This window comes from Tigriopus californicus, chromosome 11 (assembly GCF_007210705.1).
Source record: "Tigriopus californicus strain San Diego chromosome 11, Tcal_SD_v2.1, whole genome shotgun sequence".
NCBI lineage: Eukaryota > Metazoa > Arthropoda > Copepoda > Harpacticoida > Harpacticidae > Tigriopus > Tigriopus californicus.
The window spans coordinates 9136958-9151742 of NC_081450.1; the positions used below are offsets into that span (position 1 = coordinate 9136958).

The window sequence follows — 14785 nt, forward strand, 5'->3', positions numbered from 1 at the left end:
ATGAAAGCACTCTATTAACCTTTTGGAATTAAAGTCTAGTTCCTTAACCATGTTGCGATTTTGGACAATTAATGTCATTTTGGGATTCAAAGACTTTTGAAATTAGTTGTGGTATTAGATTGATATTCTGAACAATTATTCATTGCGGTCTGAGTTCGATGATGGGCAAGATGGACATACTTTGTAAAGTGTCCCCTCCAAAGAAATTATGTGAAAGTCTGTCAAACAGATGACGAGCTATGCAAGTTTAAATGGATTGTTTTTGTGCAAACATTTGTGGAAATATGTCTTCACTCAAATTGCAAGACCTTTAACATTACTTTTCACTACTTGTTAGCCACAAAAACCAACTTTGTTATGTAGTTCAAAGCAAAATAAGTCAAAATGAAATGAAATGTCACTCTCGTGACAAAGTTTCTTGAAAAAAGGCGTGACACGAAATGGGAGGTGCGTGGTCAATGTACAAAAGTGCACGGCTCAACTTGAGGCCCTGCAGCTATCCATCAACACCGGGGTTGTGAGCAATCCAGCTGCAGTGGCCCAAAGCATTTTGCAAGCATTCAAAGAGTCCTCCTCAGTGCAGAGGAGGAGAGGAGGACTCAAGACCACGTGGTTCAGTCCCTACCATCGAGAGCTGAGGGGTCAAATGCTCCAACAACTGCGAAGTGTCAAAACGAGCCAAACACCGGAGACTTGGGAGCAATATGCGATATCAAGAATTGCATATCACAAGTCTCTGAGGAGCGCCGAGTCAGCCGACCAATGTTTGGAAGTGGAGAACCTGCTCTCTTCATCGGCCTTGTCCAGGATGGTGGGCTTGTACAAACGTGCCAAAAAGCCCGCCACCAACTCGGTAATTCCCGTGAGTAAATTCCTCCTCCACTGTCAAGAACTGTTTGCACCAACATCGGAAACAGTAGTGGAAGAGGTCTAGGGCTGCCCAGAAGAACACCATCCCCTTTTGCAGCCCTTCACGGAACCCGAGATGGACGTGGCCTTCAAGAAGATGAAGAGTGAAGCCCCCTCAACATCTGGGGTCTCTCCTTTCCGACTTTCACTTCTCCGGACCCAAGCCCAGCCACTCCTCCAAGATCTTTTCAGCCTCGCCCTCCATTCTTCCTTCTTCCCACCAGCGTGGATGGAGTCAGCCATCATCTTCATGCATAAGAAGGGGCCCAGGGACATTCTAAACAACCCATTGCCCTGGAGATCCCCTTCTTGAAGATGATGTCAACCCTACTAGCTTCTCCGGATTGGCCGAGGATAGGGATCTCCTCCCAGAGCTCCAATTCGGTTTCCGGAGAAGCCGCTCAAACATCACGGCAGCTGCTCTCCTCTATGAAATTGTGCACTCGAACATCAGCAATAAGAGGAGAGTGTGTGGATGGTATGGATGCTTTGTTGATTTCTCCAAAGCATCCGATAGGGTGGACCAAACGCGGCTATTCCTCAAACTTCAACTGTGGGGAGTTCCGCGTTCAATCTGTGTCCTGCTGTCCAACATCTATGCGGGACTCAGATGCTCCATTCGTTTTGATCTGGTAGGGACCTATCCCCCTGTTACTTCACTTGGCTTTCCGTAGGGGCTTACACTATCGCCAATTCTTTTCAATCTTTATGTATCCGACCTGCCCGAAGCCCTCACACATCAAGGCCCCACCATCAACCATTTTCCTGTATAATATCTTCAAGATATGCAGACGACCTGGTTCTCTTGGCTGATTCAGGCGTGGAATTGCAAAATGCCATCAATGCACTCCACGGTTATTGCCAAGAGAACGGCCTTCAAGTCAATACCATCAAGGCGAAGGCCATGGTTTTCCATAAAGGTCGTCTGCCTCCCACCTCCTTCCAAATTAACAATAGTCCAATTGAAATCGTCAATTACTTCAACTATGTCGGTTTCACTTCCTCCACCCAACTCTCCTTCATCAATCACCTCCAGTCCGCAATAACCAAGGCCAGGGCCAGGATCGGATACATGTAGACTATCCATCAAGAATCTTCCTCTACCAATAGTTCTTCAACTCTTCCGGACCTACATCAAACCAACTTTGCTTTACGGCCTACACCTTTGGCTTCCCAACTCCGCCCAATCCGCCCACAAATCCGCCGATATCACCTTCACCAAGTTCCTCAAACGACACTTGTGTGTGCCCCAATATGCCAACAATGCATGGACGCATTTTCTAGGCGAAACTGAGCCCCTCACCATCGGGCTGGCAAGTATAGTTTCCAAAAGTGTTGGGAACCTGACCTTTCCTGAGGTAATGTCCGGACACAAGTTTTCCTTCCCAGTCAAGGACTTGCTACCACCTTATTGTCCTTGGCCCGACATCCCTTCGGAGTATTGGCGGTCACGCACCTTTGTCCGGCTCCCGCCCAAATGCCATCAACGACCGGGGCTGACAAAAGATCTGTTCAATCTGACCCACCCACTCTACTGCAATTACCAAGATTTTCATCATTTACTTCTACCCGCCTGTTTTTTGTACTGTCTGCAATTTCACTCTTCACTTTTTTCATGTGCACTGAACCAACTCTAGTCATATTCTCTATGATTTCTAGTCAACTATTTTATCATTCTTGACCACTTCATTCTTTTATTCTTGAACCAATTTTTGTATACGAAATTTATACATGCAGTTTTATCAATTTTACAATCTGGCATGACTAAGAGTCGCAATAAAAAAGTTATAAAAAATGAATTTTTGCGACGATTCAATAATGAAACGCAATTTGAAGGCATAAAATTTAACCCAAGTAATATTTCCATTTTTATAGGTGCATTGACTCGTTTTTGCCCAATCACCAATCAAGCCACAGAGAATGTAATTATTGATAATTTCGTACTCCATACTCAAGCGACACTAATAAGGACCCTCATTTGCAACGTCAGACAGCCTCAAAAAAAACGGGAAGATGCATAGCAGATTGCTAAACAAACCCCTTGTGGCGTGGCATGAAAGCGATTTTTTTTTCCGGGCATTATGTGACCCAGGACACTAATTAAAATCAGATTTTGAAAGAATGAGCCAAAGACAACACAAACGCACTATAATTCAAAAAAGAGGACTCGGCCCAATCGGCTCTTTATTTGGTGAGGCTGACTCACAAAGCGCCCTCTGAAGTGCAAAACCTAACCATATTTCGTGCAGCGTAAGAGGGCTATAGATTATTCAGAAGATCACTCCACAGGCTTCTAGAGATGTATACTGTGAACGGAAGCAAAAATTTCTTATTTTTAAACTGTTCACTTTATTCCCAATAAGCAATTCATACGACCATACGCGTAAATAAGATCTTGAATCTGGCCAAATTGAAGCCCAAAACTATGCTTAGGGAACTCAAGAGATTAGTCAAAAGTTATGTAGTAAACACTACATGAAATTCAGAATTTTCGGCCTGCTCTTGGTCAGCTACATAAGCTTTTGACAACATAACTTTGAAATGAACTATTTTACTTGTAAGTACTATAAAAATGTCTTGCCTTCCATGAAAAGATCTGCGTTTCTTATTTCATCACTTTAATTCGAAAAGTGGGTCAGAGTTCCTAAGATCATGAACAGGCAGATTTGGCTGGAAGCTCGTTCGCAGTCCATATTTTTAGAAGTTCGTGATCGTTACATTAACTAAAAGCATGTAAACTCGCTCCAAGAAACTTGTCAATTTGAGCTCTAAGATTAAGCAATGGCCTAAGTTTGAGATACTAATCTATTTGAAGCATTCAAGAACAAACAAGCAACCTCAGGATTTTCGTTCAGCTTTTGTCACCAGAGTGCGCAAGAGCAATTTTCCACAACAAATATCACAACATTATAAATGAAAATAAATGAAATTATAAATTGTCATATTATTGCCAGATTTACTATTCAATGCCCAACACGAGAGATTGGCGGAAGAAAGACGGTCAAAAGTTGCTAAAAGATGCCAAAATGTTCAAGAAGTGTTTAATAGGGAAATGGCCAATAGTAACAAGTTTCTGTGCTAGTTGCATTTTGCAGTCTATGTGATAAAAAAAAAAATTCGATCATATCTATTTGAAAGTTGGATTTGTTCGTTATAACGTAAATTATTCGAATTTTCTATTTGAAATACCTCATTTTGGGCTCACTCTACGGCAAATTAGAAGTGTGTAATTTTTCCTTTTGTCAGTTAATTATGTAACTTGTACGTCTTGTTGTTTCATTGCCAACAAGTCTAGGTTTGTGGTGAGAACGCAAAATGACAGTGGTAAGCCAAGTGACAATAGGACCAAAATTTGTTTAAGAAATCATTACAAAGGTTCGCTTGTGATGTTCAACTGATTATGCTCAGTGAAAAGGCAGGCGTGTCAAGGATAAGTCAACTGGGGCCAAAAAGAGCGAACAGAAAGCGAACTTTGTATTTGAGCATTCTAAATTCGAATGCATGGCCTTGATGAAGAAAAGGGTGGAAAGCTCCGTTCGAAGTCCAAAATATTCGGGAACAAAACATCTTAGTATTGGACAAAGAATTTCAGGCCCAGGTTTGATTGTAATCTGCAAAGCTTACTTCTTTAAAGTTAACATTTTTGAATAAGTGAAATTCATGTCTTTAGCACTTGTTTATCAAAGCTCTCCGAGCAGTCATTTCTCTTTCAAATGTCCAGGTTTTTTTCGAAAGTGAAATATCAGATAATGCTTGTGACCGAGGGTCAAGGAAAGCCCAAAAAGTTTTATGTTTCTCGTTCTTCGTGTCAAGATTTCTTTTCCCAAGGTGAGTGTGCATCTGTGCATCTAGTGTACTGAGCTAAACTCGTACGTACAAGTTCTAGTATACGTAGACGTATGGTGTAGCCGAGTATCTCGAAAGTACAGGAGCTTTCCTCAAAGGCTTTGATTCTTCTTTCTTTTGATACCCAAAACCTTTCATCTAAGGAGCAGCAGCCTCTTTAGCAAGAATAATCCCAATTAGTCGTTGTGAGATGGGCGTAATTCCATTCATTCAATTGCCTCTTTACCGGACAAGCATCAGGGCCCTGTTTCGTCGATTTCTCAGAAACTCTTATTTTGAAAGTAAACTTTCACGCTTGGAAACTGCTTTGATCGAGTTACGCTATTGATGTCAACGAGCTTCTGTGGCCTCTCCGTCCATTTCGTCTTACTGCTGGCATTTCCAAGCCAAATTTATTGTCTGGTACGGTAACGGTATTATTATGGGACATTAACCTCTACTTTTAACCTTTGTGTTTGACGTTGGGCCACGACGGGAACCGAGTTCTCTTAGCTAGCCAATCAGTCTGCCTAGAGCTCGGTCTTTATTTCTCGAACATTTGAAGTGGAATTCGAATATCTCGTCGTGAATGGAAGAAATCGTTATTTTTTCCCCGAGTCTAATGCCTCAGTAACTGACACTTACGTCATCGTCGGGTGCAAAATCACAAGACAACCCATTGTTTAGGACTCTTTCCATGTTTACATTAAGAATAGGCCTTTCCACCACAATTTCCTCTCGCAGCCTTCTTTTTGCCGTTCGATGATTGGCGATGACGGTGGTGGCACCACATCCGAAATCGCTCACCATCTTTTCAGGTGGTGACTAACGGTGTCCTTCCAAGGCTAAAATTATACCACGGCCTCACCTCTCACTCGGTCGGTCCTCGGTCGGTCCTCGGTCAGCAAGCTAGCAAGTTTATTAGGTAGCTCACTAGCCAGCTACTACCTAGGGCAAAGAGCAAGGCTGGCAGGCGGGCCGGCCATAGGCTCTGAGACATGTAAACGTTATTTGGTGGGAGTAGGAGGAGGAGGAGGAGGTAAAGGCGAAGCAAAGATGAGGCCAATCGCTACATGTGCGAGCAGGTACGGATTTATGCTAGGCATACATACGTACATAGTTTATAGGCTCTCCTTGTGTCTCTCAAGGACGCGTTTGGCTTTGGGCCAAGATTTCGAATGTACGAAAGTCTCGTTTCAAAACTGGGAAGGCAGTCGTGATCAACTTGCGTCTCAAGGAACATCCATCTGGTAGGAGAACATCATTAGCTTGCAAAGAGTATTTGACATCTTCCATATACCCACATAATCACCAATTTTCCCGCCCCTCTCTCGTTGACAGGGAAAAATGGCTGGAAACACCGGAATCGGCAAAATGCACATGGATCTGTACACCAACAACTCGGCTTTGACCCAAAAGGCCAAGTTCTGGTGCAATTTTGTCTCCTCCCTCAAAGGTAATTGATTCTAGCTTATAAATCTCATTTATTAACTTTCCGCCTGAGTATAGCGATTGAGTGTTGCCGATTGAAGGTGGCGGGAGAGATTGGAAAGCTTTTCTAGGAAAGCAAAACGCTAATTCGGTGAAGTGGCGCATAGTCTAAATTTTGTAGAAGTGCGGCTTTCTTTGACCTTTATGGCTTCGAGCGCTTATCCTGTGTTTCATCTGGGCAAATCACTATACTTCATTTAAAGCCACTGGAGCTTGAGATTTCAACGAAAGGGCAAATCTTTATTTTCTCTAGAATTGTGATGTTGGAATGATCTTTTAGATCAAGGCTACTACTCTCCATTCACATTTTCCGTCGCTTCAACATTTCCGATGTGTCGGAACAACTGAACATTTAGTTCCACTCATGAAAGCTTTGAAGGTTTGTTGATCAAAACACGTAGTGTAGTAGCTTTTTAAATCGAAACACATACATTATGCTATATGTGGCCATTTTTTGATGACAAAATTTGATATCCTCCGTTTTTTAAGTCGAATAAAATATTTATAAAATTTAATCTAAATTGTAAAGAAGAGGGATAAAAGTGTAGAGCTACCCACCATTTTTCGGGCAACACAGAGGCTGGTTCTAAAGCAATTAAGATGAACTAACATAGGTTTCATTTTATCGTCTCCAAATGCTTTCCTTGCCATATTTGTAAGATCGAGTGTTAAGAAAACGCAAATCACCATATCGAGAAAGATATTGATCGTCTTCGCTCAAACCTGTTCGATTAATGGGAAAAAGCCTCCCTAGAGACGAGGATGATTAGTTCAATGGCTTCTCGACCTTGACTGAGGTGTGCATGCCGTCGACAGACACTTCACACAACAGAGAATTGGGAAAGTTGCCAACTTGACTCACCATTAAGAATAGAGGTCATGGCGTCATGCTTGCTTAGTATTGTAGATGGAACACGTGGCTATCGTTGAACCCCAACGCTAATCCGAATGCAAACGATCTTCTAGACATGACCATGTTGTGCTACTCTTTGCAGGAGCCCAAGACCTCAGAGCTCCCGATGAGCGTGTGTTTCGCAGCATTCATCCCAGCATCGTTCACACCCTTCCCGACGACTTCCCTGAATTGAAGCATGAGTTCTCGAAACTGGAGTCCCAGATGTTCGACAAACCCCGCAAACGTGCTTCCGAACCTTTGACTCCCATTCTTCCCGATGCTCATGACAGGATCTTTACCCCCGGGTATAGCTACATGCCAGTGCACACTGAGATCTACGGAACTTATCGCCCAAGACCCGTCCGATACTAAAAAATGGCCCAGTTCGTTATAAGAGGCTTGTTCACTTGTTGGAGTTGGACGGCCCTCTTTGAACGCAATTGTACTTAACTTCTTGCACAGCCATCCATTTTCTCAAGGTTTTGCCATTACCAACGCCGCCAACATCAATACCACCACCACCACCACCACCACCATTGCTACCACGCTATCGAGAATGTGATCGCGAAAAAGAATCTAAAAATTAGCCATTGTCCCATGTTACATTGTCTATGAAATGTGAATAAAGTACCCTGTCAACCTTTGGAAAAACGCGTTCAGTTTGAGTTTCTTTGCGTCCGTAAAAGCAATTATTGATGGTCGACATAAGTGCGTTGGATATGTAAGTTGTTTTAAGTATGTAAGTTGCAGATCGATGATTATTCTGCGTTTGGACCAATCACGAAATGGCTTGTCGTAAGGATCTTTTCTCGATCCAAGATTCACTATTTAGCTTTAAAAAACTGGGCTCAGATTCCTGGAAACCTTGTCCGGAGATTGATATCACCTTGCTCGCTTCTAAGTGGTCTATTCCAAAAGCACTAAAGGCAGGTTAGTGGCCGCTTCTACGAAAGAAAGAAATATTCTTTATCTAAAACGTCAAGGTGCAGTGTAAAGACGAGTATCTGCTATCAAAGTATTATGGCTATAGGTCTGAAAAGATGAAATCTTTTCGAGGCAACACAACCTAAGCAGCACACCACTTTTTACATGTTCAAGGCGAAGAATTTATTGTTTTTGGCAAAAGAAACTATCCTCTTTTGTTGCAATTGTGATAATTGTTGAACCATTGTTGGCCTTCCTTTTTGAAAGGATTATGGCTTTAAATTACACTTTTGACCTTTTTCTTGCTACATTACAATTCTATCCCACTAAATATCTCCCTGCCCTGTAATCCAAAACAACCACTGTAAGTGTATAGGAGTCATGTCACTGTCAGATAACCCAAACAATACGGGGAAGATCTATTTTGTGTTTTTCGATTAGATTAAGGGAACATTTTGTCCAAGGCGTAGATCTGATTTATTCAATAAGGTAATGCTTCGTAGTAATGTGTCGAACCTGTTAAGCCGGTAAATGAATTGAATCGTAATTGCAAGAAGAAAAAAATCATTCCTCATTCCTGTCATCTTGACTTCCTTTTTTAAAGTCTAGAAGGAAGTGATTGAAAGTTGCCAAAACATTGCAAAAATCAAGATATCTTGACATCTACAGGGCATCCCAAAAGTTTTTGTGTATGTTTCAAATCGATGCAAAATCGAACGTATCTCTCCTCGATTACTAAAACTTTCATAAAGTAGCTTTCTATGAATGTCTGGTTGTTCGTTTTGTCTGTTACGAAGTCAGATGGCCTGCCAGCTGATTTTGAGTGTCCCAATTGAGGGATATTTATCCCTCTTCGTTGTCACTACCGACATTAATTATTACCTCACCCTCGAGATTATAGCCCATTTAAGCTATTAAAGCAGGAACTCATGGTGCAATCTAAAGGGTAACGGTACGGTAACGCAATACATAACGCAAAAAAGCCCTGACGACGACCCCACTAAACCAGAATTACTAATTACTCGTTCCTCGTTTCACGCCCCAGAGTGGCATTTAAGTTTCCGTTTCTTGAAAAAAGAGGCTGAATATTTGGAAAATGATAAGACACTTTATTTGATGCCATCGAAGATTATAATTTTGAAAACGTTTTCGAAGAGAGTTGCAATCAACAGCGAAAAGAGTAAAACCCAATTCAACATTTTGGGCTGATTTTTCAAAAAACGCAAAATAGAAGTCACAAAACAACCTACTTTATGATGCCTTAATCAATAAAACTATCTGATAAAAAAATTAAGCATATATTTATTTGGAACTTTAAATCCATCCATTTCCTTCCAAGCTTTAAACTTCAAAAAAAGCCATAAAAATGTTATCTCCATCAGATTGATACAACTTTCTTAAGACATAAACTAGGTCAAACTTTCGAAAGAGTTGATTTTCTTATTATGAATTTCCATTGGCTTGACAAATGTTTTGCCAAATAAACATAGCCAAGAGTGTGAGTAATGCAGTCCTCAGCAAAAAAACAATATCAACGCTCTTTAGTGAAACATGTTGACAGGAAAACCTAAAATTTTAGGACTGTTTGAAACAAAAAAAAGCTTATTTAGAAAAGTATGGTCTTGATTAAGCAAAATACCTAAAATATTGGTCATTCTAAGGGTAAAGGTGAGAAGTGAATCTCAAGTGTATTCAGCTTCAATTCCAAGAATATCTATTTGCCTCAATGCAAAAGAAACCAGGCAAAAGATTTGCTATTTGCTTTTATGGATTTCCATTTTTTTATTTTCATAAGGATAATCTTCACTTTCAACAATGCAAAGGAAACCAAACGTCCTTGTTGGAAGCTTTATTTCATGGTTGTATTTTCACGATTGCCTGAAAAGTAAGTTTCTGTAAACCAAGTGGTGCTATTTTGTAATCCAGCGCTTTGATTTGAAAAAGGTAGGCCCAACATGAAATACTTATTCAACCTTAAAATCTTCACCCCATGAAGTAATCGTCCTTTCTTATTCACCAAATCGTATAGTTATTTGCCCGTGGCGAATACCTGCTCCGTTTTTTTCATTTTTTTCAAAGAATTAAGGTGTAAAGTATGCTGCCGAAAGTGAGGTAATCGATTCTTAAGTTCTTGTAGTCTATTTCAACAAAAAAGATTTTCTTGCTCTCAAATATTCAAATTTGTAATGGATCTCCCTTTTCCCCATGAAAAGAAACAGCAGGCACTCAGACTCCGAACGGAAGAACATTTGCCCGCTGATTAATGACAAATCATTGGGCACCAGAAGGCAGAGGGCATGTTTGGAAGGTAAACATCGGTCCGATTCATTGGCCAAGCCTCTCGTCATCTCACCATTCTGACATCATTTCCACATAGACATTGAGGCTCGCTTCATTCAGATTCAAAAGTCTTCATATGCGTAAAGAAGTTCGAGAGCAAAACAAAAACAAAATCAAAGAAATCTGGAGAAGAATCAAAGAGCCTTTGGCTGAAGTTCAACTGAAACGAAATTGTCCAATATTTTTTGGCTGATTAAAGCGCTCAATTGAAACTGAGTGCAAGGGCGGCAATTATTGCACCAGAAATCAAATTGTTTGACTTTAAGATCCAGATAAAGCAGGAACATTCCTTTCCCGCTTTATTGTTTTCTGATAGCTATGAATTGATGTATTTTTGCTTTCACGGGCTGAAACTCAAATTGGTATCCGAGATGAACTCGAGAATAATATTATTGTATCCTCAAAGTTCGGCACAATCTATGATTCGTTCGAGTCTCTTTATTCAATTTTAGCCCATGTTCCACCCCTCGAACTTAAATAGAGCAAAAATTTGAAAATCATGTTCAACTATCCGAATTTATTAGAATACAAAGAAGGCTTTAACTTTGATCCATATTTGTCGTACTGTAGTTGTAAGGTTCATTGTGACTCAACTAATGACATGCCTAATCCAAAGCAATCCCAGGCTATCAAAAGCTTATCAAACAAACAACGTTTGGTTGGAATTCCGAGCCTATAAGTGACCGAAAGGTGTTGAGCTGTTGGGATAATTCCATTATCAGGCCAGGAAAGATATGATGAGCTCAATACAACGAAAATAGGGAAAAGGTCATAATCTTCATTCAGATTTCGTTGAGTGCAATAATGGGAGTGCAAATGAACATCACATTTTTTCGAGCTCCTTGGCGACGACAGCATCAACATGGATCGACGCATTACATCACTATTGGAGCAGCTTGCGCAGTTTACCTATTGATCGCCGGAAGCGCATTAACTTATACGGCATATGTCGCAGAAATGGGTAAGAAGAAAAGAATGCATTTCTTTTAAATTAGTTGTCATACAGAACGAATATTATATATTTGCCTTCGATTTCAGGCCATCCACACCATGGCTCAGTATTGGGAATACCATCGCAATACTTAGGGATCGTATTTTTGGTGCTTGGTTTTCTGATCTTATTTTTTATATTGATCCTCATCTTAGTCGGCTTGATTTTGAATTTTAAGGAATAAAAAAAAGACTGTTGCTAGTTGGGTGCTTATATGTAGCAATGGGGGTAACAACATCTGTTTCATCGATCAATTTCCCCAAACACGACGTCCAATGTGCCAATAATTGCGACAATATCAGCCAGGAAGTGATTTTTGCCAATGTGATCCATAAGGGCCAAATGGGCAAATCCTGGGGCCTTGATCTTGCAACGATAAGGTTTGCTGGATCCGTCCGACACTAAGTACACTCCAAATTCACCTTTAGGCGCCTCAATAGCCGTGTAAGTGCTCCCAGCAGGGACAGTGAATCCTTGTGTGTACAATTTGAAGTGATGAATGAGAGCTTCCATGGAGGTCTGGGAGTAAGAAGGTAAAACCGTGTCTGTGTTTTTACTCAAAGGACTCACTGTATCAGGTTCAAGTCTGTTTTACCTTCATTTCGGCACGGGAAGGAGGCACACACTTGGCATCATCGGTCCGAACGTCGCCCTCAGGCATTTGGTTGAGGCATTGCTCAACAATCCGGAGCGATTCTCGCATTTCACGCATTCGGACCAAGTACCTACATTGATGTTTTTGAGTGGTTTCAAGACACTTGACAAAGCACACTTCGAAATTGTTTACCTGTCGTAGCAATCTCCGTTTCGGCCGATTGGAACATCAAAGTCCACCAAGTCTTACGCATCATAGGGCTGGGACTTTCGCAAATCCCATTTAATTCCCGAGCCTCGAAGCATGACACCGGAACATCCCCATTCCAAGGCGTCTACGGCGGAAATGACGCCAATGTTTTCAGTGCGATGCACCCACAGACGGTTAGTCGTAATCAAATCTTCCACTTCATCCAAGCGTTGACCAAATTTGGAAATGAACTCGTAGATGTCATCGAGCAACCCAATTGGAATATCCTTGGTAACGAAAATCGGTTAGGCCTCCCGATCAACTCATGTTAAAGGCTTGATCGTTACCTGATGGACACCTCCGGGTCGAATGTAGGCGGCATGCATGCGAGCCCCTGAAGCTCGCTCATAGAATTCCATCATTTTTTCGCGCTCTTCAAAAAGCCAAAAGAAAGGCGTGATGCCACCCACATCCAGAATATGAGTGCCGATGCCCATGATGTGATTCAGGATCCGAGTAAGTTCGGCAAACATGACTAACCATAGAAATAGAAACCCGACCATTATAATTCATACCCAACCATTACGTTCGGAAGAGCTCACCTCGAATATACTTGGCCCGCAGAGGGACATCAATGTTCAAGAGCTTCTCGATGGCCAAGGAGAAGCATTGCTCGTTACACATCATGGACACATAGTCCAAGCGGTCAAAATAGGGCAAGGCTTGCAAGTAGGTCTTGTATTCGATGAGTTTCTCAGTGCCGCGATGCAATAACCCAATATGCGGGTCAGCCCGGGCCACAATCTACCAAACTAACGTGGGTGAAGATGGACTGTTGTCAATCTTTTTCCTAGTGTTGCTCTCACTCACCTCGCCATCCATTTGCAAGACCAGTCGCAACACGCCGTGAGCGGCCGGATGTTGAGGTCCAAAGTTGAGTTGCATGTTCTTGATGAATTTCTCGGGCGCATCTTCGGGGAAATCGGTCAAGGACACGCGTGGAATTGTCGATGGATCCGTAACAAATCCCGAGGGTTGCCGGGGATCCTCCGGTATGAGCAAAACGCCCGACTCTCGCTTCAGGCAATACTCTCGATCCGGATACCAATGTTGAGCACTCACCGCCGCACTCTGATGCACCGACCTACCAGTAGATGTAATAGTGGATTTAGTCTAACAGACGATGAAAAAAAAAGTAAACTCACCTGGAAATGGTGGTGGCAGTGGTGGACGTGGGCATCAGGGGTACGGGTGAGGAGGCGCACTGAACCATTTTGGCCCAGCTTGAGCTCCAAATCTTGGCTCCCAAGAGTCGTCCACTCGTTGCCGCCATACTGGATCGGGTATGGGATCACCAGGGGTCCGAAGAAATTCAACAATTGATTGGAGGACGGAGGGACGTAACAAGTAAAAGGTAAGCCAAGAAAATGGGGGGATTGAGTAACTGCAGCAACTAACTGCAGCATCAGCTGACTTCCAGCTCCATTCATAACATTAGAGATCTCTATATATTTGAACGATCTGGATCAAGGATCTGGATAGTTGAGGCGGGAAAAGTCCCCCTGTGATGATTAGGTTGGCAAAAAATGATTTGTCAAGCAAAACTACGACATAGGTAAGTGAATAATCTTGTCCATTTGAGTTATACACCCGGAAATGATGTTTCCTAATGTTTTTTAAAAGGTAGAGTGCTCGACAATGTTCTGCTGACTCTGAAGTGTGTAGATTTTTAGTACAGGGCGACCATGACTTGATGGCTATGACCTTGTCAGTTCCATGACTTATATGGTGGAGTATTACAGAGGGTGTTTTACTCGAAGATAATTTCGCTTCGTCTAGAGAATCTCTGAATTTCATTTTCAGTGATCATGATTGGAACAGATCATATAAATTTATCAAGTAGCGGCAGCCCAAAAGACAATAAAGGGCACCTATCATAATTGATCGGCGTAAAAGTAACATTTTTGAAGCTATTTTCAATCAGGGCACCACATAAATTCCAAAACTTCGCTAAAGTCCGAAATGAGAATCTCTTAAGACAATGGACGCAAAAACACGATCGTCACCCTAAAGCTATGTAAACAAAGAAAGTGGAAAAATGACCCTAATTTTGAACATTATGTGTGGTTCATACATTGATTGATTTTGAAAACCATGACCTATTATCATGAGCGGTGAGCTGTACCTTCGCCATATGCTCAAAAGCCTATCCTGTAAACTAACCGCCAAATCGTTCCTGTGGCCTCTCTTCATTGTCTCCTTCCTACTTCTACTTCTTATTCTCTACTATTGTACTCAGATCGAGATCAGTCACAACCTGGATGGGCTCCAATCCGGTCCCAACTCCGACCATCCATGTGCCACCCATTCAGCTGCGTTCCAGGATCACTTTGTGGTGCCCAATCACGTGCATTTTGTCCATTTTAACACTCCAAACTTCTCATTTGTCTCGTTCGTGTGCATTGCTTCAGCCTTAATCAATCACAGACCCGAGAGGGTCATCATTCACACCAATGTCAACACGACCGAACTTGATCAGGACCGCTTCGTCCGAGTTTTGCGGCGAAATTTCCCTCTGACCGTAGAATTCCGCACTACTCGCCGTCCGACCCACGTGTTTGGGGTA

The 14785-nt window shown here is 42.0% G+C and overlaps 3 protein-coding genes and 1 long non-coding RNA gene across 4 annotated transcripts in view; 3 read left to right on the forward strand and 1 right to left on the reverse strand.

Annotated features, from left to right (window-relative positions):
* The first annotated feature begins 5825 nt into the window (after window positions 1–5825).
* Window positions 5826–7771, forward strand: LOC131890004 (uncharacterized). Its single transcript, XM_059239254.1, has 3 exons — window positions 5826–5984; window positions 6076–6190; window positions 7221–7771. Exons 2-3 carry the CDS (start codon window positions 6082–6084, stop codon window positions 7490–7492), a joined length of 381 nt encoding a protein of 126 aa, XP_059095237.1. The 5' UTR covers window positions 5826–5984; window positions 6076–6081; the 3' UTR covers window positions 7493–7771.
* Window positions 7772–10292: 2521 nt separating this feature from the next.
* On the forward strand, window positions 10293–11576 carry LOC131890006 (uncharacterized). The gene is made up of 2 exons (XR_009374260.1): window positions 10293–11345; window positions 11423–11576. It is a non-coding gene; the product is annotated as an uncharacterized LOC131890006 (long non-coding RNA).
* On the reverse strand, window positions 11343–13626 carry LOC131890005 (NADH-ubiquinone oxidoreductase 49 kDa subunit-like). The gene is given in 7 exon segments (XM_059239255.1): window positions 11343–11894; window positions 11971–12100; window positions 12163–12446; window positions 12507–12694; window positions 12762–12963; window positions 13030–13303; window positions 13365–13626. Coding segments are annotated over 7 exon segments (1482 nt in total). The 5' UTR covers window positions 13493–13626; the 3' UTR covers window positions 11343–11618.
* Window positions 13627–14214: 588 nt separating this feature from the next.
* LOC131890755 (uncharacterized) overlaps window positions 14215–14785 on the forward strand; it is a 2087-nt gene continuing 1516 nt past the window's right edge. The window contains exon 1 of the mRNA XM_059240166.1: window positions 14215–14782. Coding sequence (XP_059096149.1) covers window positions 14327–14782 — 456 coding nt within the window. The 5' untranslated portion in view covers window positions 14215–14326. The remainder of the gene's footprint in view (window positions 14783–14785) is intronic.